Source organism: Caloenas nicobarica, chromosome 23 (assembly GCF_036013445.1).
Source record: "Caloenas nicobarica isolate bCalNic1 chromosome 23, bCalNic1.hap1, whole genome shotgun sequence".
NCBI classification, from domain to species: Eukaryota; Metazoa; Chordata; class Aves; order Columbiformes; family Columbidae; genus Caloenas; species Caloenas nicobarica.
In genome coordinates, this window is record NC_088267.1 from 3,282,591 (window position 1) to 3,305,619 (window position 23,029).

Genomic DNA, 23,029 nt, shown 5'->3' on the forward strand with positions numbered 1-23,029 from the left:
TGAATGGGTGGGGGGAAAAACCTTTAAATTGTGCCACTACTGGGCACAAGGTTCCCCCTGAGCTGCTCGTTGCTGCCTCGTCCTCCTCCTGCCCTGGCCGCGGGGAGGCTGCAGCAGCAGGTGAGGGTTAGGGGTGCAGGGAGCAGCTGTTGGGCACACAGGGGCTCGCTCTGCAGGGATAACTCCCCCCAGGGGCTGCCCCAAGGCTCCAGGGGGGTCAGGTACCTTCTGTGCCCCAACTGCAGCCAGGACAGGGACCCCGGGGACATTCGGTCTGTCTCCTGTGGCCGTTCAGGGCTCGGCCTGTGGTGCATAATTGAATCCGATGTTTTAAAATAAGCTTTGATCCCTCAGAAAAGGCAATTCTCCCGGCTGGCCCCGGAAAACAATTGGCAATCTGCCCACCTCCTAATTTTGGTAACTAATTACCTCTCGTTATCTTGCATCAGGCCAGTAGCCAGCATGTCACTAAATGATTAATACAATGCACACAGCAACACAAAACTGCATCCTTCATTCACCACCAGAATTAGCCTATTTGCCCTCTTGTTATTGAGCTTAATAAAGGCAAGAAATCAGTGTCTGCTGTTGGGCGAGCCCCTGGGAAGGGAAGGGAGCACAAGGACTGGAGCAGGATGTTTTGGGGGCAGGAGAATTGTCTTTGAGGAATATATAATAAAGATTTAATACACAGGAGCCTCTAATTGGCTTGTAAATTCCTCTGACCCTCTCTCTGCATCACCGGCACAGTCTGTGGCCCGCTGACACCCTGCAGAAGGATTTTTTTAAACCTGAAGGTCTTGACCCACGATGAGGAAACGCTGAGAGTGGTTTTGGGGCAGGGGAGGGGGGTGTTCGGGGCTCAGCCCCGTCCCGCAAGCTGCGCTCCCAGCAGCGCCAGCTGCTCCTGCCAGCGAGGGCAGGCAAGCACTCGTAATAATGAGGTATTCAGCGCTGACACCTTTTAATTCCCCAAATGATTAACTTTCAGCGGATTAGAGCTAGGATGGCTATTTAATTAACAGACACGTCAAGCTTGCTTATGAGTCATTTTAAATAAAAAAAACCCACACCCTAGTGATTGACTTGTTAATACGGAAGAAATCAATTAGATTTTTTTTTTTCCCCCTCCTCTGAAGTTTTTGGCTCCAGCCGAAAGGATAGAGGAAGAAAGGATGCTGGGATTCAGCAGAGCTTTATTCTCTACAGAGGAGATTGCAGAGCAGCTTAGTGCAGGGATTTGCAGGGTTTCCTGGGAAGCAGACACTGAACCCTGCCCGGGTGCAGCGGAGGGGCCGCTCGGCTCCAAACCTGGGGGGATTCTGGTGAACAGAGTGACCCCCGCGGCGGCAGCGGGGGGCTCATGGCAGCCTCGTGAGCCATGGATCCTGCAATTTGCTGAGTTAGTGATCACATCGGGGAAAATGCACGATGTCTCTGAGCAGCCACGGCCAGACCTGAGCAGGTTTCTGCTCGGGGAACAGCTGATGGAGTTTGGGGCGAAGAGGAATGAGCAGGAATTGGGGAGCTGGAGGTTGCGCGAGTGGCGGGAGCTGCAGCTGGTGCTGCCGTGCAGAGCCCAGGGTTCAGTGGTGCTGTCTGGGGTGTTCCAGGGTTTTCTGGGCACCCATCGGCGTCAGGGTGTGGGGGCCCGTCTGCTCCCCAGGGAAAACCCACAAGGGGTTAACTGCCTTTCTTACAGTTACAAATTGCTGTCTGACTTTATGCGCAGGAACTCTGATTGCTCAAATTGTAGATTGCCTCTTGACATTAATTACTATGTAAATCTGGCAGATTAACATTGTCAGCTGATGAGTGGCAAGTCTCACTTGCAGCCACTCTCCCAGGAGCTCGGCTGTTGCAGAAGTTGCCATAGCAATTTTTTCCTCTTGGAAAAAAAAATGATAATAAAATAAAAGCAAACCAAAACAGCACATCCTCATGCTCCCACCCAAGTGCTGGGGCTTTGCCTGCTGCCCCCCGTTCACACCCCGTTAGAGCAGAAGGTGAAGTTGGATTTTGACAGGTCGGTGGAATTAAGGCTCTTCCAGTGCTTGGTGCTTGATGCCTAAATGGCCGTGATGGGAAAGATCCTCACGGCTCCTGCGGAGGGTCCAGGCCGGTTCCTGCCCCCTCGGCACCGGTGGTGCCGCGGAGGATCCAGCTGCTTTGGGGGAGAGGAGCTGCAGCTGCCCCTCTGCACCTGCTTGAGGAGGAGGTTCGATTTTTGTTATCTCAGTCTCTGAAACCAAACAGTGAAAGGAAAAAAAAAAAACACACCACAATTCATTTTTCACTTGAGATTAAAGATGCATGAGCAGAATTGAGCAGGGCTGCTCACCGCGGAGTCAAGAGGCTTTGAAGGTGAGCGGCAGAGCTCACTAAATAAATTGATAAACTGCCTCAGATCTCTGGTCCGGAGCAGAACAGGCAGACAGCTTCAAAACCCACTAACTCTGGGGGTGCTTTGAACTGCCCCCCAGCCCAGGGCCTTGGCACGTGTCAGCCCCTGGGGCTGGCAGGGGGGTCCCAGGACCCCGAGATGCTATCGGGAGCCGGGTCACTCTGGTCCAAGACATCCCGGCCAGGGAAGAGTTGGGGACAGAGCCCAGAGCATCCCATGTGGGGCTGGGCAGGCTCTGCAGGACCCATCATCCTGGTGTTCCCCAAGGGGTGTTGCTCAACAGAGGTTGTTTATTGCCTTTGAAAGGCAAGAATATGTTTCCCATCCATGTCATACTTCTAAAAATACCAGACGTGTTGCCCTGGCTTTCCTCTTATGCGCTAATGACAGCTGAGGAGCGACATCTGTATCATAATAGATGAGAAACAAATTCCTCTTTACCCCTAGAGAAGGCTGATTATTTTACTGGCAAGCTACGTTAAAAAATGCCTTGTGACACAAAGTAACATTAATGTCAGGAAATGGCAGCGCAGTGCCCCCGGGGAGCCCTGCTCCTGTCACCCTGATTAAATTAGCGTGTCTCTTCTCCCCATCCAGCTGCCCCATCAATATTCATGCCAGAGCTGCTCTGGGGTGCGCTGCCAGGCCAAGGCTGCTCCTGCCTGATCACAGCGATAAAACGCCAGTCGGAGATGCAGCAGTCTCAGGGACGGGATCCAGGAGCAGATCCAGGAGCTGCTGTGCAGAGGCAGCCCGGGCTGGGGGGGCAGAGATGCTGCCGGAGCTGCACCCCGGGGCTGCCCGCGGCAACGCTCTGCAGGGACCCCGCTCTGTGCACCAGCTCCTCCCGCAGAGATGCAGCGAAAGGCAATTTGAAGGGTGGAATGAAAACACACCAAACCCAAGAGTTTTGACTCTGTGCTTCTCACTTCTGCAAGCCCGAGCCTGGGGGAACCATCAGGGGTCCCTGGCTGGAAACCCCCCGCCTAGAGCTCACCCACCACGCACCCCCCCGCAGGTGGGAGCTGCGATTTGGGTCTCCTGCTTTGTGTAAGAAGATAATCGTGCTCGGCGGAGGTTTGCAGAATTCATAGCTATGTATTTCTCCCTGGGAAGAAGGGGCTGGAACTCCCCCAGCCCCTCGGCAGCCCCGGTGCAGCCACTGCCCCCATTGCACATTGCTCAGCTGTGCACGGTTCAAGGCCGTAACTTCTCCTGGACTTCACAGCAGCGTCTCCATCTATCTCCATGAGAAGGAAGCGCAGACTAAATACACCCCAGGGAGAAGGCAGATACATTGCCGGCTGCTGGGAGGCTGCTAATACCAGATAATTATTCCATAACTCTGCTCGCTGCTGCAGCCGGGTTGGTTAACGAGTGAGAAGGAGCCCGGGGTGATTTAAGGAGCTGGGAAGGGGCTGCCCTGGTGCTGGCTGTCTGGAAGGTGCTGACCTGCTCCGGGGAGGGAGCCGGGACCTCGCTGGGTGCTGTCGGAGGAGCCACCCGCCCGCAGCATCGCCGCAGGGTGCGGTTGCGTCGCTGCCGCCAGCCCGGCGGTCAGTGTACCTAACAACCTTTTTAAAAACTAACTCCCTGGGAACCTGTTACTCCAGGATTCCAGCCATTAAGGGCTCGTTAATATTTATGAAATAATTAATAGATGCACCTCTGTTCTTTAGTAACTCATTTAGAACTGTGCTGTGAAATGCAATCTGTTCGGAGGAGGTAACGGACATTCTGTGACAGAGCAGCTTAGAGCATGGAGGGGCTGTTAATTATGTATTAAACATACACATACATATTACAATAAGTTATGAAAAAATAAAGGCATTTAATTTAAGAAAGAATGAGGCAAGTTCTGCTCCCTGGAGACCTGTTTTCAAGAGCCGACTGGCTCTGGAGCTCTGCTCCCAGGAAAAACATTTCTGGGGGGGCCCGGCACTGTCCTGGTGGGTTTTTCTTCTCGTGGGTGTGTTCGGTGCTGCCGAGGTGGGTGTGCGGAGGGCAGGCAGGGCACACGTGGTGCACGCACACACACGAAGCTTTTCAGGAGCTTTCCCAACGCCGGCCCCTCTCTGCCAGCACGAGATGCTCCGTCAGCCCGGGGAGCCGCGTGGAGCCGTCCCCGCGCGTGGGCTGAGCGCGGGAGCTGCCGGCAGCGCAAACACGCACGTGCTTCTGCCCAAACACTGATCTATATTTTCAATTTTCCAAAAGATTACGTTTTCCTCTTAAAAGATGTTGCCTCCTGCTTTTTGACCTGAATCAAATGAAAGCTAATAGAATCCAGATGAAATATGTATCTGTATTAATCTGATACAGAGAGAGCCTTCTCAGAGCTTCCAGGGGCTGCAGCAGGAGTGGATCGGGCGCGTAGTCAGGCGGCACCTTTATCCGAGCCATTTCCACTCTGCTTTTGCAGGATTAGGTGCTGCTGTGGGATGCTCAGCCTGGTGCAGCGGGGAGCACGCCGGCCTGGCCGGCTGGGATGAGATCAAAACTCGAGGGTGCATTTTCACCAACACGCGGCCACGGGTGGGTGTGTGACCCGGCCACCCAAAGGTGACACCGGGGTTTTGATGGCAGCTCAAGAGAAAGGATTCACGAAGCTTTGCATCTTCTCGGGTTCCTCCTGCACTTTGCATTTCACAGCATCTCCTGCCTGCGCAGAGCTGTCCCCGCGGGGTCACTGTCCCTGCTGGGGACAGCGGTGGCTCCCGCAGCCCATGGCAGAGCCAGCACCGAGCTGCAGCCACCTCCTGCACCGGCTGGGAGAGGGAGAAATTGGAACCAGAGGCAGCAAATGCAGTTCCCCAGAATGGATGTACATTTTCATTATACTTATACGCTGAGTAATTGGTGGTAATACAAGAGATATGGGCAGTATCATTATAGACCAGGCTGTGCTGGAGATGTATTATCATCATCTGTCATTATCTGGGCTTCCTTGTGGCTGCTAAAATTGTAGAACATGATTTTAATAACCCTGGAAGGCAAGAATCATTTTTCTTTTGTCACTTAACAACTTGGCCTCATTCACTGATACCTTTAAATTAGAAGGGGGGGATTAATTTCTAGTGGAATAAATGCAGACCTGGTTGTTTTCTTCTCTCTTCATTTGCAAAGGTGCCCCGGCCAAGCCTGACAGCTTTCAAGGAAATTGCAGATAACGGGGCGGGGAGGCCGTCGGCGCGGTGCAGGGTGCACAGGAGCACCCGGAGGTGGGTGATGCTGACAGCGGTGCCGGCCCTGGGACCCTTGCCCTGAGCTCCCCGCTGGTGAGCAAAGAACCACAGCGGCAGCGCCATCCTGGCCACACCAGCACCATCCTGGCCGCAGCAGCACCGTCCCGGCCATGGCACCATCTCCCGGGCAGAAAGCAAAGAGAGATCCGCAGGAGACCAGCCCGGCATCGCCCCCGGCTGCGTCGGCTGCAGCTCCTGGCAGAGGGGATTGACGGGGAAAGACCTTAATCTGTCTTGTCAGAAAAGCCCAGTGAAATTAATTGGAATTTGCAGAAAACGAGGCAGCCCGGGCGTGTGACAACAGCGGCGGAGGTGATGTCCCTGGCATGCTGCCCCTGGGACCAGGCTGGCTGTGCCTGCAGCAGGGATGGTGTCCCTGCTGTGTCCCCGTGCCCGGAGCACTTGGCCACAGTGACCCCGGCAGCGGGGGCTCAGTGCCGGGGGGTCCCCGGTGGGAACAGTCCGGGCACCCCGACCCCTCTGTCCCTTCTCTTGGGCACAAACGCAGCCGCTTGTTGGGAGCAGGATGGACTGTGTCACTCCTGACCCACGAGGACACCATCGGGGTTCGCGAGTCTGAGGGTGTTTCATTTGTCACTCCTCTTGGCTGTGGAAAAAGCCAGCAGCTGGAGAGAGACAAATCAAATTACAAGCCAGCTAATGAAAATAATGGGGAATAAAGCACTTTTGGAGGCTGCTTGGTTGGATTGCCATTTCCGTGTGTCACTGGATTTAAATCGGTGATGTTTATAGCCCTCGAGAAGCAGTCATTTAATTGCCTTTTGTGATTAGCTGCAACTCAATTGACCGTGAATTTCTTGCTCTTGCCGACCTGAGCCTGTGGCTGATGAGAGGTGCAGCCCAAGCCCTCCCGGGCGATCCGGGGCCCAACCCTTGCAGCTCTCCCAGGGTAAAAGGGATGGGGGTGCGGAGGGTCCTGCAGAGCTCAGCAGGGTTCTGTGTTTGTACAGCGGGACTGAGCTGGGATCTGCTGGGAGCATTTTTCCGTTTCCATGCGATGGTCCAGCCACCTGAGCTAACAGCCTCCGCTTGCAACTATTGACTCTGAGTAAATCATCTCCAGATATATTTTTTCTTCCGATAAAAGCTGATTTTTTTCTATTATTGTCAGGGGTGTTTATTAGAGCAGAAAACTAATGGCGCTGTGCTTGCAGCCTGATTGCCGGGAAGTGTCAGGCGTTGGACGCGCGACCCCGGCAGCAGGATCAAACCTGCTGCTTGCTACCGCAGTCATGGGGGCGGAGGGTGCTGGGGGGGCACAAAAATCCCCCTGCCTTGTTGGTTTGGGGGCAGCACCGAGGGGAAATTTCTTCTCAGCAGCAGCAGAGGGAGGAGATGCTCCACACCTCAGAGTTCTTCAGGGAGAAGGAGCAGCCCCCCTGCCCCTCCTGCCCCGTCATCCCCCTCCCTGCGCCCACCAGGGACTCCCCACATCCCTGCAACATGGAAAATTAATCCTTCTGCCTCATTAATTACAGCAGCGTGGCAGGAGCCTTGTTCAAGGTCAGCCTCTTGGACCCCTGTAATCAATTCTCTCCAATTTGCAGCAGCCGGGTGGTGGCACACGGTGGGGACGAGCACCGTGGTTGTCCCCAGTGCTTGGGGACCGGGTGACCAGAGCTGGTGCACATGGAGGGTCCTGGCCGGCTCCCCTCCCCAGAGTGGCTCCATGCTGGCAGCCTGGGCTCCCCATGTCCCCTCGTGTCCCCTGCGTCCTCCTGAGCCGAGGGTCTCCTCCCCAGCAGCCCTGGCTGTGGCTCGGCCGTGAGCCCTTTGCTCCCTCCCCACTGCTGACGGCCAGACAAGGTGATTTGTTTGAATTAATCATGTTGGGCAGCAATTAAACGGCTCTCCTCATCCATTAGAGACTGCAGCAGATTCTGCACTTATAATAGATCTTGCATCTTACATGACTGGCAATATTTTATTTTTTTAGGGAATGAAAAGAAGAAAGAGAAAATCTCTTTAGGGAGGCTGGTTCCTGCTGGCAGCTGAGCTGATACAACCCGGTAATATGCTTTACTCTGCTTAATAGCAAAGATCCACCCGGCGGGGATGAAATCAGAGGTGCTGATAATGCACCTGAGAAATGGAGCAGCTGGGACCCCCCGGCACTGAACATGGACACCGGTGGGAGTGCAGTGCTCTGGGCATAGGGGGCTCCGTGCTGCTGGGGATCCGGATCTGTCCCTGTCATCTCCAGCACTGCCTGTGCATTGGCACTGGAGCTGCCCGAGGGCTCTGGCTGTGCCGGCGAGCTGCTGCCCGCAGCCATCGGTCACTGTCCCACGCACTGCAACCCGCGAAAAGCCCCACGGCCGCTTCCCCTTTCTGCCTTCCCCCTCGGGCAGCCCTTGTGCTCCGGGCTGGGAGCCCACTGCCCTACCTCTCACCTCAAAACCTGCCTGCCTGGGCCACCAGCACCTCCGTCCCTCCAAACTGTGCTCCCCGCTCTGTCCTGCGCCGTGTCCCCATGTCACCCCCTGCCTCTGTGCTGCCCCTGCCCCACGCCGTGGGACCCTCCATCACCCAGCCAGCTCTCGTACACCAGCAGCTCCTCCCCACGTGTCCTCCTGCCCCAGCCCCCCTGAGACCCTCACCGGGCTGGCAGGGACCCTTGGGCCGCAGGTGCCCTGCAGGGATGTCACCCTGCCTCTTGTCCCCTGTCCATCCCGGGGACGGGATCCACAGGCTTGTGAGAGTGACTCAGAGATGAAGGGGAACTGAGAGCACTGTCATGGGGACACGTCTGCTCCGTCCCTGTCTGGGGAAGGGGCTGCTGCTCCAGGTGCAGCACAGAGAGCCATGCCCCAAGAGACTGTCACTCTCGGAGCCCCTCTGGGGACAAACCGTGTCCCTGCAGAGCATGGCCGAGGCCAGCCCGGGGGACGCAGGGTGGCCTCCGCACTCTGGGACACGCAGTCCCAGTGCACGTACCCCATGGCGGGGCCCCATCGGTGGGTGCAGGAGGGCAGCGGTGTTTGTGTCCAGGCGGTGTTTGCATTTCCGCCTGCCCGCCGGTTCCCACGGAGATGCCCACGTCGCCATGGCTACCCGCGGGCATCCCTGCTGGTAAACAGCCCGCACGCTGCTCACTTCCATCCCACAACACGGGGGTTGCTACAGCCCCGGGAAATGTCGCAAGGGCAGCTGCTCTGCCCAGGCCAGCGGCTGTGGGAATTGGCCCCGTGCCCCCCCGGGGAGCTGTGAGCCCCACATCCCCGTGAGCAGCCTGGCCCGCTCTGGGCAGGGAGAACTGGCGGAGAAAACCTTTGCTTGGACTGTTGGGGCTGCATGGCCGTAGCCCCAGGCCAACTCCGGGGGAGGTGACGCTGGAGCGTGTCCCCCCAGGCTGCTCTCCCATGGCCCGGACACCCTTCCTCTGGGGGCCATGGGGCGGGGGCTGCACCAGCCCCGCAGGTGTTTGCAGCATGGGGTTGCGTGAACGCTGAGTAACACGCTGCCGGAGGCAAAACGCGTGCTGGAAGTCTCGTAGTAAACAGCTGTTTGCACAACAGCCGCCATTGCGAAGCTGCGAGTACGTGGGTTGAGCAATCCCCTGTTTACGCCCTTGCTCCCGTCCCGTCCCGTGGAACACGAGTTTCCCCGGCTGGGCTGCAGTGCCAGCCTGGCGCGGTGGTTAGAGCTGGAGGGGCTGCTGGAAAAGCCTGGGTTAATGGTCAGCATGGGGAGGTGGCAGTGGGAAGGTCTTGGGTCGCCCTTGGCCCATCTCATGGGTCTTCTTGCTCTGGGACGAGCTGGACTGTGTGCACGTGGACAAGCTGGGGCAAATGGGGCTTTGTGGGGCAGCTCTGGGGCTGGGATTTAGGACACAGCCCCAGCTTGGTGCAAGGGGCAGCGGTGCTGTCCTCAGGGATGGGGTGGGGAGACTGGGGGACACGTCCCAAGAGAGGGGTGGAGCTCGGAGGGACAAGGATGAGCCCAGTGCCCTGCAGTGAAGACACCTGGGCGGGCTGGGGGGTGCGAGCCGCGGTCGGGCGGCACCACAGTGCGCTGGCAGCCACTGGCTTGCCTCCTATCTTGGAGTCCCATGTTCCCCTGTCATGTTGCCCAGCCCACGTCCCCATGCCATGTCCCCCAGCCATGTCCCCCTGCTGTGTCCCCCAGCCCCGTGGCCCAGGGCAGCTGCAGCCCGTCCCTGGCTGTGCCACGTCCCAGCTGCCAGAGCAGGGTGGGAGGCCGGGGGCCGTGCGTGCTGCTGGGCTTTCCTTCCTGGGGCTGCAGCCTGCAGGGAAGTGTTTTGCAATCACCTTCTTCAGAGAGTCACAGCAATTAACAGCACTGGTTTTGAGGAACTAACGGTGAAAGCAGCATGCTGGCAACCGGGCTGAGCGCGGCGAGCTGCCGACAGCCGAGGGCCGGCGCTCGGGGCGGGCGGTGAGCAGCGGCCGGACACACAGGGCACGGAGGTGAGGTGGGGATGGAGGGGAGGTAGGGAGGAGTGAGGCAGGGATGGAGGAGAGGTAGGGAGGAGTGAGGCAGGGATGGAGGGGAGGTAGGGAGGAGTGAGGCAGGGATGGAGCGAGGTAGGGATGGAGCGCGGTAGGATGGGGCACAGGGCGCTTGGCTCCAGCTGAGCACCCTGCCCGTGCCTGCGCGAGCTGCTCTGCCCTGTCCCCAGCCTGGAACAGCCACGTGCGCCAGGTGCTCGGGGGTGGCTGCTCTGCCCAGCCCCTCGTTCATTCATGAGCTCCTTCAGCTTATCAGCTCTGCCGCCCCAAGCCCTCCCCGAAACCGCAAATCTCTGCCCAGCAGAGGCTGCAGATACCTGAGATAAAATCAGCGGGTGCCTGTGGCAGACACGGGGTGCTGAGCCCCAGGACCGGGGTGTGTGGGGCCGGGAGCTGGTGGCAGGCTGTGCCGAGGGACCGCACCCGTGTCACCGCTGCGTGTGTCCGCGCTGGCGCCCGCAGCAGCGAGGGCGGCCGAGCCGGGGGCGGAGGTGTCAGCGCTGCAGAAGGGCTGCGGGGAGAGGCTGCCTCTGACGGCAAAAGGACATTTTGCTCCAGGAAACGTCGGTGACGGTGGCAACACGGCTCCTCCAGCCCGCCTCATCCCCAGCCCCTTCCCGACGCCGCTCTCTCCGTTCCAGGTGATGCCCAAGCCACGGCGGAGGCCATGGCCAGGCACGGTGCCAGGACACCCCTCCTGCTGCAGCTCTCCCTGCTCCTGCTCCTGCTCCCGGGCGGTGAGTGGGGTCTGTCCTGTCCCACAGCCGCACACTCGGTGCCGTCCCCGCGCACCCCCGCCCATCCCCGGCGCTGCGGCACACCAGGGCCCTGCGGGCAGCACGGGGCTGGCAGGATGGGGCCCGGTGCGAGCCAGCAGCCTTGCCCAACGCCTGGCTCTTCCTCTCGGGTGGCTGGGGGCCCATCTAAGGGAAGAGGCACTCGTCCCTCTGTCCTGGCTTTGTCACAGCCATGCTGTGGATGTGACACATCTTTCCTGCCTGCAGGGACCCTGGGCTGTGCCTCAGTGGCCGTGGGCTCACCCATTGTGCCCCTGGGCTCGGCTGTCACGGCATCCTGCACCGTCCGGAGCGAGATGTGCCGCGGCTTGGAGCAGGGGAAGGTCCGGATCACCTGGATGCTGGACAACGAGCCCATGGCCGGGAGCCAGCGCCGGGACGTGGAGGGCTCGGAGGTGTCCAACCTCACCCTGCCTCAGTTCAACCGCACGCAGGCCAGGCTGTGGTGCTGGGTGGAGTGGAACGGGACCAAGCAGCGCGTTGGCATGGCCGAGATCAGGGCGGGCTGTAAGTCTGCCGCTGCCATGGGTCACCATTGTGTGCACAAGTGCACGTGACAGCGGCGCAACCTGGCACTGGGGTCCCTGTGTGTCTTCCTTGAGATGCATGTCTGCCCCGGGCAAAGCCACAGCGTGGCTGATGGCCGATGGCTGGTGGAGGCTGTTTCGGCGCTGTGCCCAGCCGTGTCCCGGTGCACCAGTGCCCAGCTGCGGGGCAGGGCAGGTTTGGGGAGGGTGGCGTGGCAGCGGGGCGCAGAGGGGGCTGTGGCTCCTCCACAGCCAGGACAGACACTTCGCTCACGTTCTTCCCGGCTGCTCTCTCCCAGACCCTCCTGCGAAGCCCTTCAACCTCAGCTGCGTCCTGAACCTCAGCGACTACGGGCTGACGTGCCAGTGGGAGCCAGGAGCCGACAGCCACCTCCCCACCAGTGTCGCGCTGAAGTTTGCCAGGTAAAGCCTCAGGGGCTGACACGGGCCCCAGTGTCTGGCCCCCTCCACCTCTCCTGGCCCTTGCCCTCTGCCAACCCGTCTGGCAAGCCTGGAGGGTCTCCGAGCCACCCCTGTCGCTGCCGCAGGAGCAGAGCCCCGGCGGGGACGGGCTGCACCCCACAAGGTGGGAACAACCGCTGTAGGGTGCCGCGCCGACTGCTCCAGCTCTACCGGCAAATGGAGCTCTGGGTGTCGGCCACCAACGCGCTGGGCACGGCCGAGTCTGAGCACCTCTGCATCGACCCCATGGACGTGGGTGAGTGATGGCCGGAGCCACCGGCCTCGTGCGGGGGTCAGGGGCACGGGAAGCTCCTCGGCGGCGAGCAAGGGTATTGGTGTGCCGTTAAAGTGCCTCAGGCTTGCAGGTGATATTTTACGGGGAGGTTCCTGTGATGAATGGCTTGCCGGGATGAATAGGTGCCAAAGCCGCATTACAGACTGAGCAGCATGTGCCAGCGGGTTATGAGCCGCCAGTTGACCTGCTGCACTCTCCAGCAATTGATTACCCATTTATTCAGGAGGTCTATTAATAATATATCCAGCTCTTATAAACTATGTATGAAAAGAACCTTCCCAGACGGTGCAACTCATCCTCCCTGCTCTGCGCCCAGGAACCAGCTGAGCCCTCCCAGGGCCGTGCTGGGCTCTCAACCCTGGCAGACCCAAATGCGCGGCTGTCCTGGCCGTGTACCAGACCTGGGTCCTGCAGGATCTGTTTTTCCTGCTCCTGCCAAGAGCCCAGGCTGCAGAGCAGCCGGTGCTGTGCTCCTGAGCGTTGTCCTGTGTCCCCGGCAGCAGCACAAACCAGCTCCCATCCCCTTCCATGAGCCATTCTAAAGATTTTGAAGTGGTTTCTCCCCATCCTCACCTCGGGGTTTGAGCAGGCTGGTGCCACGGCTTGTGGCATTACCAACAGCCCCGTGCATGGCTGTGGCCCCTGCACCCTGGCACCTCTCCAGCTCTCCTCTGGATCTTCCTCCAGCCGAGCTGGACCCCCCGGCCCTGCAGAGCATCCAGTCCGTCCCCTTCCAGAGCGACTGCGTCACCGTGGCCTGGGAGGTGGCCCACAGCCACATGCACATGGAGCTGCTGTGCGAGCTGCGCTACCGGGCGCCCGAGGACGCTGCCTGGGCTCTGGTGAGTGACACCGGGCAGCGGGACCTGGGAGGGCAAGTGGGAGCCGGGACCCTCCACCTTGAGCCCTGCCAGGTTTCCCGCCCACCTTCCGCACCCTGGAACAGTTCCAGGTGTGGGTTGGAGCCTCCAGTCCCCTCTCTCCTGCCAGGTCACCGGCATCCCCGGCCAGGCCCGCACCGCGCAGCACTGTGGCTTCCTCTTCGGCACACCGTACCGCTTCCAGATGCGCTGCCGGCGGAGCTCAGCACGGGGCTACTGGAGCGACTGGAGCCCGAGCAGAAACTACACCACCCACGAGAAAGGTGTGTGCAGGGGCACCGCGGGGTCCCCTTTGCCCAGCCAGGCGGCAGAGCCACAGTGGCACAGCCACACTGGCCCTGCTCAGCTCCCTGTCCTTTTGCAGCCCCCGCAGGGACACTGGACGCGTGGTGGAGCGCTCGGCCGGCTGGGGCGGGAGGGTGGCTGGAGGTGCAGCTGCGCTGGAAGGTGAGTGCAGGTAGGGGGGACACGGGGGCAGCCAGGCATCACCCTGGGGACTGAGTGTCCCTGTGGGGACCGAGCACTCCTGCACACCCTGTCTGCGCACAGGCCCCAGGGTGGCGGGAGGCGAACGGGCGAGTGCTGGGGTACCGTGTCACCCTGAGCCCCAGGAGGAGGGGCAGGGACCCCCCCACCATCTGCAACACCACCCGCACCCAGTGCAACTTCTCGGCGCCAGTGGGGACCGCGAGGGTCTATCTCTCAGCCTACAACGCTGCCGGTGAGTCGGCAGCCACCGAGGTCGTGCTCCTGGAGAGGAAAGGTGAGTGCAGCACAAACCTTCGCGTCCGAACCCTCCATGTTGTCCCCTGGCCTCTGCGCCCACCCCCAGCTCCACGAGCTCTCAGGCTGGGTGCTGCTCCCTCAGCCCTCCCTGCGTGTGTGACCGAGGGGTCGCAGTTGCTTGTCCCCATGCAGGTCAACCCCTGGCTGGGCTCCGTGCTGTGCCAGGGGGTGAGCGCAGCCTCTGGGTGCGCTGGGAGCCCCCCCCGGCCCCACCAGCCGCCTACGTCCTGGAGTGGCAGCGGGTGCCCGTGGAGCCCGGCGGCTGCAGCGCCTGCTGGCAGATGGAGCGTGATGGGGCCACCACTGCAGCCCTCATCCGAGGTAAAGGGGGCTGCCGGGGGTGCCTGCATGGCCTGGGGCAGGCGGGTGCCACCGTGGGGCAACCAGGGGCTGGCCCCAACCTCCCCTCTGCTCTCCGTTGCAGATGGCATTGAGCCTTTCCAGCGGTACAACATCTCGGTGTACCCCCTCTACCCAGATGCCGTCGGGATGCCCGTCCACACCGCAGCCTACTCCAAGCAGAAGGGTACGTGTGCACCCAGCAGCGCCCGCGGGGCCCCCAGGCCTCCCCCCGCACCAGCGAGCCTTTGGCTTTCCAAAAGGAGAGCCGGCCAGTTCAGGGGCTGTGCAGGGGAGCTCAGCCCGCTGGGCTGGATCTTGGCTCCTCTCTGAAGGTCTCTCCCACCTTGGGAATGGGACTCACCATGCTGTGCATCCCCCCATCCATCCCCCACCCCGAGAGAGCAGTTCTGCACAGCACCTGGTCACTTCTCCTGCTCCGTTCCAGCCCCGTCCTTCGCCCCAAAGCTCCACCTGAAGAGCATCAGCAAGTCTGACGCCGAGCTGTGCTGGGAGCCGGTGCCGGTGGAGATGCAGAACGGCTTTATCACCAGCTACACCATCTTCTGGGCCAACAGCACCGCAGAGGTGTCCAGTGAGTCCTGCCTGTTGGGTGGGGACATCAGCAGAGTCCATGTCCTCGTCAGATAGGGTCGGGAGTGTGTGTGGGTCCCATATGGGACCCTGAGCCAGCAGAGACCCAAAGGGCCATGCAGGTGAGGGGCACCCACCGAGCAGCCTCCGCCGCGCCAACCACCCCCGCGTTTCCCAGGTGCCGCCGTGGGTCCCTCTCTCAGCTCCTTTGTCATCCAGGAGCTGAAGCCCTCGACCCTGTACAAAGTGCTCATCATGGCATCCACGGCTGCTGGCAGCACCAACGGCACCAGCCTGACCCTGGTGACCATGGCACTAGGTGAGGGGGTGCAGGGACAGGAGGGTCCTGCCTCAGCCTCGCAGCACACACGGCCAGAGGTGCCCCATCGTGGTCCCCCCGTGACACTGTCCCCTGCCTGCTTTCCAGACGACATTGAAATCCAGTTCCTCTTCCTGACCCTGGGGCTGGTCTTTGTCCTGCTCATACTTTTGCTCATCTGCTTCCAGAAGAATGGGCGGTGAGTGCCGAGAACCACTGCGGGCTGGACTGGCCCCGCACCGGGCTGGGCTGCCCTGGGAGTCCCTGTCCCCAGTGGCCATGGTGGCCTTGGCGAGAGGTGATGTCCCACTGTGAGCTTGGCAGGAGCGACGCCAGCCCCAAAGCTGCCAGTTTCAGGTCCCCTTGTCCTGTGGTCCCCAGGGTGAAGCAGCAGTTCTGGCCCAGCGTCCCCGATCCGGCCCACAGCAGCCTGGGCAAGTGGGTGCCGGCAGAGCTCCCGCAGGTGAGACCTGGGCGGCTGCTCCCCCCGACCCTGGGGGCGCGAGTCCGCACTGGGATGGGGAACGGGGGGCACTGGGAGCACCGGTGCGCCGCTGGGCAGGGTGGGCAGCAGGGGCTGCACCGCACAGGCTGTGACCACACACTGTTCCTCCAGGAGCCTCTGCAGGTCCCCAGCATGAGGGAGCCCAGCCTGGCCACCATTTCTACCGTCACCGTGCTCGAAAGGGCAGCGGGCAAGCAGCGACCCAGCCGGGGCAAGGAGCCCACCGGCGAGCCCACCGGTGCCTTCCCCGTGCCGCCGCAGCCCTACGTGCGGCAGGAGCGTCCTGGCACGGCCTGGGCCGCGGTGGAGCCGCAGCGGGGCCGCGGCGGGAGCGGGGAGCCCGTGCAGTACGCGCGGGTGGTGGGCGCGGGGTACAAGGGGCAGCAGCACGTCCCCCCGCGCCTCTACCTGCGCTGCGGCTCCAGCTCCAGCCAGCCCCTGCTCGGCGACCCCAGCCCCAGCCCCCAGCCCTATGAGAACCTCTGGTTCCACGGGGCTGCTCCCCAGGGCTGCCCGGGGGACGGCGGGTGCCCCGAGGAGCTCCCCGCCACCTTCCCGCTGCTGCAGGGGCTCCGTATCGGCGGGGCCGAGGAGCTCCACGACTGCCGGGTGTTTTAGTGCCGCGGGGTCCGGGCAGCGCTAACAGACCCAGCCCTGGGCCTCCCCACCCGGGGCAGCCCAGCTCCCTCCGCCGGTGCTGTGTGCTCCTTTCCCCCTTGCAATAAACAGGGACGCGCTGAGAGCACTGTGGACACTGCTCAGGGTGGCGGCGGGACGCGAACCCGCGGCCAGCGCACGGGCTGGCGGCGGAGGGCGTCAGACAGGTGGCCCGCCCATCGACGCGCTCGGCACTCGGCTCCTTCGCCCTCTCGCTCGGCGCTCGGCCGCCGCGCCTGGTGAAGATGGCGGCGGGCGCGGCGGGGCGGTGAGCGGCGGTGCTGGCGATGCTGGCGCTGCGGACGGCGCTGGGCCGCTGCCTGGCGGGGCCGGCCCGCCCCGGGGCCGGTGAGCGGCGCGGGCAGCTCGGGCCGCGCTGGAGAACTCGCTGGGAGGGCGGGTGGAGAGAGAAGCGGGGCCCGGGGAAGGGAGAAGAGGCCGGGCCGGGGCCTGGGGGCAGGGACCGGGGAGAAGGGGCGGCCCGGGGCGGGAGAAGGAGCCCGCACACGGCTCCGGGGCCGCGCAGATCGGAGCTGAGCGCGCCTGCTCCTCAGCCAGCTCCGTTTGCAGGCCGGTACTGGCCTGGCATGGCATGGTATGGGTTTAGGCCGAGAGAGGTTCTCCTGCCCCTCTGCTCTGCCCTGGTGAGACCACATCTGCAATACTGTGTCCAGTTCTGGGCCCCTCAGTTCAAGGACAGGGAACTGCTGGAGAGAGTCCAGCGCAGCCACGAAGATGCTGCAGGGAGTGGAGCATCTCCCGTGTGAGGAAAGGCTGAGGAGCTGGGGCTCTGAGCTGGAGAAGAGGAGACTGAGGGGTGACCTCATTCATGGTTATAAATAATATAAAGGGGGAGTGCCAGGAGGATGGAGCCAGGCTCTTCTCAGTGACAGCCAATGACAGGACAAGGGGCAATGGGTGCAAACTGGAACACAGGAGGCTCCACTTAAATATGAGAAGAAACTTCTTCATGGTGAGGGTGCCAGAGCCTGGCCCAGGCTGCCCAGGGAGGTTGTGGAGTCTCCTTCTCTGCAGACATTCCAACCCGCCTGGACACCTTCCTGTGTAACCTCATCTGGGTGTTCCTGCTCCAGTGGGGGGATCGGGCTGGGTGAGCTTTTGACGTCCCTTCCAATCCCTAACATTCTATGATTCTATGGTATAAAACCATGTCTGAGGCGCGGGTGAATAATGTGAAGCGGGTTCCGATTCCAGCAGCAGGGACCCTGAAAAAGCAGTGGGAAGAACTCATTCTTGAAAGATCAAAGAACAGCTCCGTTCGGGCTGCTGGTGAATATTCGCGTCTGTACCAAGCTGTGGGGTCACAGGGTCTCTGGCTCTCGCTCCCTCTGCACTCAGCCCTGGGGCAGTCCAGAGCACTCCATCTAACACATGGAATTACTTCAGTTCATCAGCTGAAGCTCGCTAAATGAACACAGCTCAGCTGGGGAGCCCTCCCACTCTGTGTGGTTCCTGACATCTATTCCTGCTGCTCAGTTCTCACCATTTAGGTTCAGCTCACCCTGAGGTGACACAGTGTTTGTTTTCGCACTTGTGTGAGAACTGCGCCGAACCATTCCACACAAAAGACCTGGGCTGTCCACTGATCATCTTGGAGTCTAAGTATTCCGACCAGTTTTCTAGTTCAGACTGGGCAGTATTAATGTGTACATTGGTAAAAAAGTGCACACAAGTCTGATAAATCTTTGTTTTCTTCCATCAAGCTTGCAGTCCCTTTATTCAGGCAGCCAGATGTTACGCCAGACCCGTGAGAAGAAAGAGGAAAGGTATGTCAGGATTAACGGGACCACGGGGCAAAATGTTTCGCATTTACGTTACCAGAGCTGTACCCTAATGCTGCAGTTCAGAGCTCTGGCTTTGTACAGCTCTTCCTCAAATGTTAAATCTTCTCCTTGCAGAAATCCCCAGCCATTTGGATGATCTTCCTCCCACAATGATCAAGAAAGATTATGCCAATGTCCCAATAATAGACAGGTATGATACAGGGAATGGGAATGACTGGTCTCTTGAGAGAACACAACCACACTACGCAGAAGCTGTTACCTGCTCAGTAATTAATTAATGTTCTGTGGTCTCTGGTATGCAATTTAGCACAAAACCCACAAAGTTGTTTTGAAAGTCAAATTAGCAAAAGCAGTCACTCGTTAGGGGTATGGAATGTTTTTGTTTACTTAATATGAGATTAAGTGCTCGTTGCCCACAGCCTCTGTGGACTTTGTAATCCATAGGAAAAAGAAATAATCTTGCAATACTAGAAATAAGCTTCTTAGAAGTAATCTGTGCCTGTCTTGAGCTCAGGTGCTGGAGGATGTGTAGTTAACTCAGGATGAGTGTCTGCTTCTGAAGGGAGTTCAGCATTTTAATGCTTTGATTCCAGAGCTGCTCACGTCTGGTGCATTGAGGGCCCCCAGTGGCGTATCTGAGACTTTCGCAGATCTTTGCAGCAGCCAGTCTTAAAATGAATTGTTTTGTCCTTATGCACTTGCCTGGGGGTTAATCTTCAGCAACCAGTTTGCACATAATGTCGTTTTCGAATTGGGTAAAATGTCATTGTGATTTGGAATAACTGTGCCGCCCACAGCAGCAAAACTACTTGATGCTTTGTAATCTCAGCCACGATTTTTTGTAGGAATGCAAGAAACAGTTGATGGCTGACAGGTTTGGAAGGGAGGAGAGTTGCTGGAAATTTGTAGACTAAAAGCTGAGGAAAGTTACTGTGTTCTGGAAACCTACCCTCATTTCTGTTGTTAAATATTCTTTATTTCCAGCTTATAAACTAATCTGCAATCTCTTTGCAGTGTTGATGATGTGGTAAAAAGACTCTTGTCTCTGGAGATGGCCAGCCAGGTTAGTTTCATTCTACCTGCATAAAAACCTACAAGATTTAGTGAGCACGTTTGTGGAGGACATCTGTGTTCATAAATGCCCTTGATGTGTTGCTTGGTGACTGCAGATCTGGGGCTGTTAAATACATGAGGGTGATAAGTCTTTTATGCTCTTAAAATTTATCATGCAGTCTTCTTTATGGTAATAGTTGCATGCTAAAAGGAGGGAAGAAAGTATGGGGCAGTGGCAGGCGGACGAGCTATGCGCTCTTGCTGCTGAGGCTTGGCCTGTGTTCCAGAAAACAGTACCGTGGGCAGCAAATGTGCTTCACGTTACGTTTACTTTTTGTATGCCCAGAAAACACAGCAAGTGTGTCATAAGGTAGCACAAAGATCTTACGTTTCTTGCTGCTTACCACTTAAGCTTAAAAAGATGCAAAAAGTAGAGGCTTCAGTTCTCTCTTCCATTTGTGAGCAGCAGGGCCTCCGCAACACGCCCCTGTAACCTCGGGAGGGGGCTGTGCCTGCACTCCTGGTTTGAACAGTGGCGATTCCCTGTTCTGCTGAGATCTTTTTGTGCCACTTCCCTGTACTCTGAGTGCTGTCCTGCAAGCGGTAGGTCCTTTTCTGCAGCACTTCTTAAGCATTTTGTGGTGGACGTTAAGCAAAGCTAGTAATTACAAAGCTTTTATCTCTGGGCATTTGGGAAGAGAACTGGGGTGTCTCAGACCTATTGTGTTCCTGACTGACAAACTCTTTTCTGTTATCCACAGAAAGAGAAGATGAAAATAAAGATACAGCAGCTGGTGGAGAAGGTCAGGAGGTCTCCCAGCGACAATGGCTCCTTTGAGGTGCAAGGTAAGTGAAAAAGTAGAAGTGTATTGTTGGCAGATGATACATCTCTGCTTTTATTCCGCTGTTCCCACCCCGGCACTTCAAGTTTCCTGTATCAGGGAGAAGAATCTCCTTCAGGAGATTCTGCAGCATGCCCTGGGGACCTGCTCGGGGTTCGGGTGCCACCCGTGCCTGTGCTGGCTGGTAGATGTCTGCTGGGAGGATTGTCAAACTCCTGCTCCAGATCCGCCCTCCAAAGGCAGAGCGTGCGCTATTCTGCGTGCAGCCCTGATACAATGTGAAGCATCGCACTGCATTCATTACCAACACAAACTACTCAATTTAGCCATGGAACCCAAGTGTCCCTCTGCATCAGAGAGCTCTGGCTGGAGCGCAGCGCAGGGACAAAGGCCATGCTGCTGGTGCCCAAGCTGTCCTCCTTTAGCGTTTCTAAAGGCCTCGGTTTCTCAGGTGCCACCAGCACCTTTCTCCAAAGCCTGAAATCACAGTGCTCTGGCTGCTGTTCTTTGAAGGAACTTCTTCATTTGTGTCTGTTCCTCCAAAGCTTAATCCAAGTGAGGCGAAAGGAATGTGAAGCCTTCAGTAATTGAGTGCAAGAGACGTTTTATAGATGAATTCATGATCTGTTGCTAAAATGTTAACCTCTAGTTAAGCAGCTTCGTAATGGTAACAGTCCTACCTCTGGTTTATGTAGGTTGTATTTTGTCGTTTGTTTTGCGCTCGCTCGGGGCTGTGTGGCAATGTTTGCTGTGGTGCTGTGGGTGCCCATAACAGTTTGAGGGGAATGCAAATGCTGCTGGAGAGCTGCTGCTCTCACATGGCTTCTTTTGTCTGTTCTTTATAGTTGCTATATTGACTGCCAAGATACGCACTTACGAGGAGCATCTCCAGAGGCATCCCAAGGTAACAGCCGCCTGAAACCGCACACGAGTTGAAAACCATCTTCAGGGCTGGGGGAGGACAGTGCAGACACAGAATGGAGAAAGCAATTTCAGTGAAAAGTAAATTAAGTCTTCTCAGATCTCCTTGTAGTGACCTAATGTGCTTGCAGTATCTGCCAAGAAAAATTGTTCTAAGATGCTGTCCTTAACCTGATTGTTTCCCTTCAGCCACAATCTGGTCTATTCTAAGTAATTTACTGTAATGGAAGTATAATCTGTCTGCAATCTAGTGAACCCTGAGTCCTTTGCAGGATAAAAGTAACCGCCGCCGCATGCTGATGGCTATAGATCGCCGGAGGAAGCTACTGGCATATCTGCGCCGCGTCCGCTTTGATACTTTTGAGAACACTTGCAAGCAGTTGAACATCCAGTACAGCCCCCCCCCGGCCTACTCCAGGAGGATCACCAAGCGCTGGCTGGTGAAGAAAGCTTTCTGCCTCAAGGTACGGACAGTCTGGAGAGAGCCACAAAGCTGGAGGAGAAAAAAATCTCTTCGTAGAAGGGTAGAATTAAGACACAAAAGACTGTTAGAAAAATCCTTTTAATGCACGCTTTGAGTTTGAGGAGGCAATGATAATGTTTGTAGACAAATGCATAAGGTTGACAAAGATCTCCATGCACGACAGGTAGCGGGCAGTGACACCTGTGCTGCAGCTGTGCTGAGCATGAGAACTTCACGTTGTGCTGCCAGTTTGCTCAGAAATGTATCACTCAAACCAGCTTTTTTTTCCCAGAGCCTGGTATGGGAACTAATAAGTGAGACAATTAAATTTGGTGGCAGCTTTGCAACAGAAATGTGGGTATGCCCACTGTCTACGTCATTGTAAGAGCTGTGCCTGATACCCCTTGGTGTAACTGAGCAGGATCAAAAAGCTGGACATGCATTCAGTCTGTAAATACTGAATTTCAGTCCACTAAAAGATAATCAAAAGACGGGGCAGCTGTAATGGAAGAGCTCCCTGAAAACAGGGCTGGTTGGAGTCCCGGGGCTAATCCTGCCACACGCCGTCTGCTGGCCGTGGCACCGGGATCTGCTTCATCTCTCCCTTTCTCCCCTCCTTCTGCTCCTCCCGCAGGTTTTCCAGGAGGCGCAGAAGCTGAAAGCACCTGAGAGGCTGAAGCAAAGGAGAGAGCGGCAAGAGAGAGCCAGGGCTGCCAGGGAGGAAGCGGCGCGGTGCGAGGGGACACCCGTGTAGCGGCACATCGCGGCCGGTCTCTGACAATAAACGACATGAAGCCTCTTTGCTCATGTGTGAGCGCTCTGCGCCATGGCTGAGGTTCCTGGTGACACGGTTTAGTGACAGCGTTGGGTTAACGGTTGGACCGGATGATCTGGAGGGTCTCTTCCAACCAAAATGATTCTGTGGCGAGCACCCGGAGAAGCGCAATGGGTGGTTTAAGCATTTTAGAAGTTACATTTGAGGCTGGTGCTCCAGGCTGTGTTGTGAGCGGTTCGATGGGTGCGAGGGGAGGCTCGGGGGGTTCACCCATGGGGAGGGATGTCTGGATGTGAACAGCCCCCCAGTCCCCATGTCCCCTGAGGCTGCGGGATCGCGCTGTCAGACAGCGTTAGCCTGGCTGCTGGGCAGCGTCCGGCTGGGATTTGGGCAGCGGGATGACAAACGAGGAGAGAAAATGAGGCAAAATGCTGCCGATTTGGACACGAAGCAGCCCTGACAGCAGCTCAAAGCGCCGTTCCTCCTGTCAGGGAAAGGCGGGTGGATGCGGAGCTCCGCGGCTGTACAAATCGCGTTGATCAGCGGCTGATTTCCCAGCCGGCTCACACATTTATATTCATTCTCTGGCAGTCATCCCGCTGTCACTTGCAAACCCGCTGATGTGTGTTATACTGAAAATTGCCATTGCTGGTGACTGGAGGGGAATTACCGATGTGGCAGTGGCGCCTGCTGGCCGGCAGCCCCTGGATTGCAGCAAAACCTCCACCAGAGCGGCTCTTATCTGTTAAAATTCCTTTATTTGCGTCATTTCCGTGCAAACTCTTCCCTTTTCCTCACGCGCCAGGGCTGAGGTGACTGCGCGGCGGCGGTGGGCGGGGCCTTGGCGCGCGCAGGCGCCAAGACGG

The 23,029-nt window shown here is 58.3% G+C and overlaps 2 protein-coding genes across 3 annotated transcripts; both read left to right on the forward strand.

Annotated features, from left to right (window-relative positions):
* The first annotated feature begins 10,005 nt into the window (after positions 1 to 10,005).
* On the forward strand, positions 10,006 to 16,379 carry CSF3R (colony stimulating factor 3 receptor). 2 transcript variants are annotated; one of them, XM_065650384.1, is made up of 16 exons: positions 10,006 to 10,100; positions 10,784 to 10,879; positions 11,147 to 11,446; positions 11,766 to 11,889; positions 12,015 to 12,184; positions 12,911 to 13,065; positions 13,214 to 13,367; positions 13,469 to 13,551; positions 13,654 to 13,867; positions 14,005 to 14,211; positions 14,315 to 14,416; positions 14,678 to 14,824; positions 15,002 to 15,142; positions 15,251 to 15,341; positions 15,524 to 15,605; positions 15,759 to 16,379. In XM_065650384.1, exons 2-16 carry the CDS (start codon positions 10,810 to 10,812, stop codon positions 16,263 to 16,265), a joined length of 2,547 nt encoding a protein of 848 aa, XP_065506456.1. In that variant the 5' UTR covers positions 10,006 to 10,100; positions 10,784 to 10,809; the 3' UTR covers positions 16,266 to 16,379. The 2 variants fall into 2 exon arrangements, with proteins under 2 accessions (XP_065506456.1, XP_065506458.1); XM_065650386.1 differs by having other exon boundaries at positions 14,023 to 14,211.
* Positions 16,380 to 16,516: 137 nt separating this feature from the next.
* MRPS15 (mitochondrial ribosomal protein S15) lies at positions 16,517 to 22,189 on the forward strand. The gene is made up of 8 exons (XM_065650417.1): positions 16,517 to 16,652; positions 18,029 to 18,091; positions 18,224 to 18,299; positions 19,124 to 19,172; positions 19,924 to 20,008; positions 20,850 to 20,908; positions 21,198 to 21,389; positions 22,023 to 22,189. The coding sequence occupies exons 1-8, from the start codon at positions 16,592 to 16,594 to the stop codon at positions 22,140 to 22,142; spliced, it is 705 nt and encodes a 234-aa protein (XP_065506489.1). The 5' UTR covers positions 16,517 to 16,591; the 3' UTR covers positions 22,143 to 22,189.
* Positions 22,190 to 23,029: the final 840 nt, after the last annotated feature.

What these genes read in the sequence shown, in the direction of transcription:
- CSF3R (XM_065650384.1), top strand. Translation starts at nt 10,810, where the DNA reads ATGGCCAGGCACGGTGCCAGGACACCCCTCCTGCTGCAGCTCTCCCTG. An exon ending in CCTGCTCCTGCTCCCGGGCG is followed by an intron (nt 10,880 to 11,146) that starts GTGAGTGGGGTC and finishes TCCTGCCTGCAG; the next exon opens with GGACCCTGGGCTGTGCCTCA. An exon ending in CGTGCTCCTGGAGAGGAAAG is followed by an intron (nt 13,868 to 14,004) that starts GTGAGTGCAGCA and finishes GAGGGGTCGCAG; the next exon opens with TTGCTTGTCCCCATGCAGGT.
- MRPS15 (XM_065650417.1), top strand. Translation starts at nt 16,592, where the DNA reads ATGCTGGCGCTGCGGACGGCGCTGGGCCGCTGCCTGGCGGGGCCGGCC. An exon ending in GCCGGCCCGCCCCGGGGCCG is followed by an intron (nt 16,653 to 18,028) that starts GTGAGCGGCGCG and finishes TCTTCCATCAAG; the next exon opens with CTTGCAGTCCCTTTATTCAG. An exon ending in AGAAAGCTTTCTGCCTCAAG is followed by an intron (nt 21,390 to 22,022) that starts GTACGGACAGTC and finishes CTCCTCCCGCAG; the next exon opens with GTTTTCCAGGAGGCGCAGAA.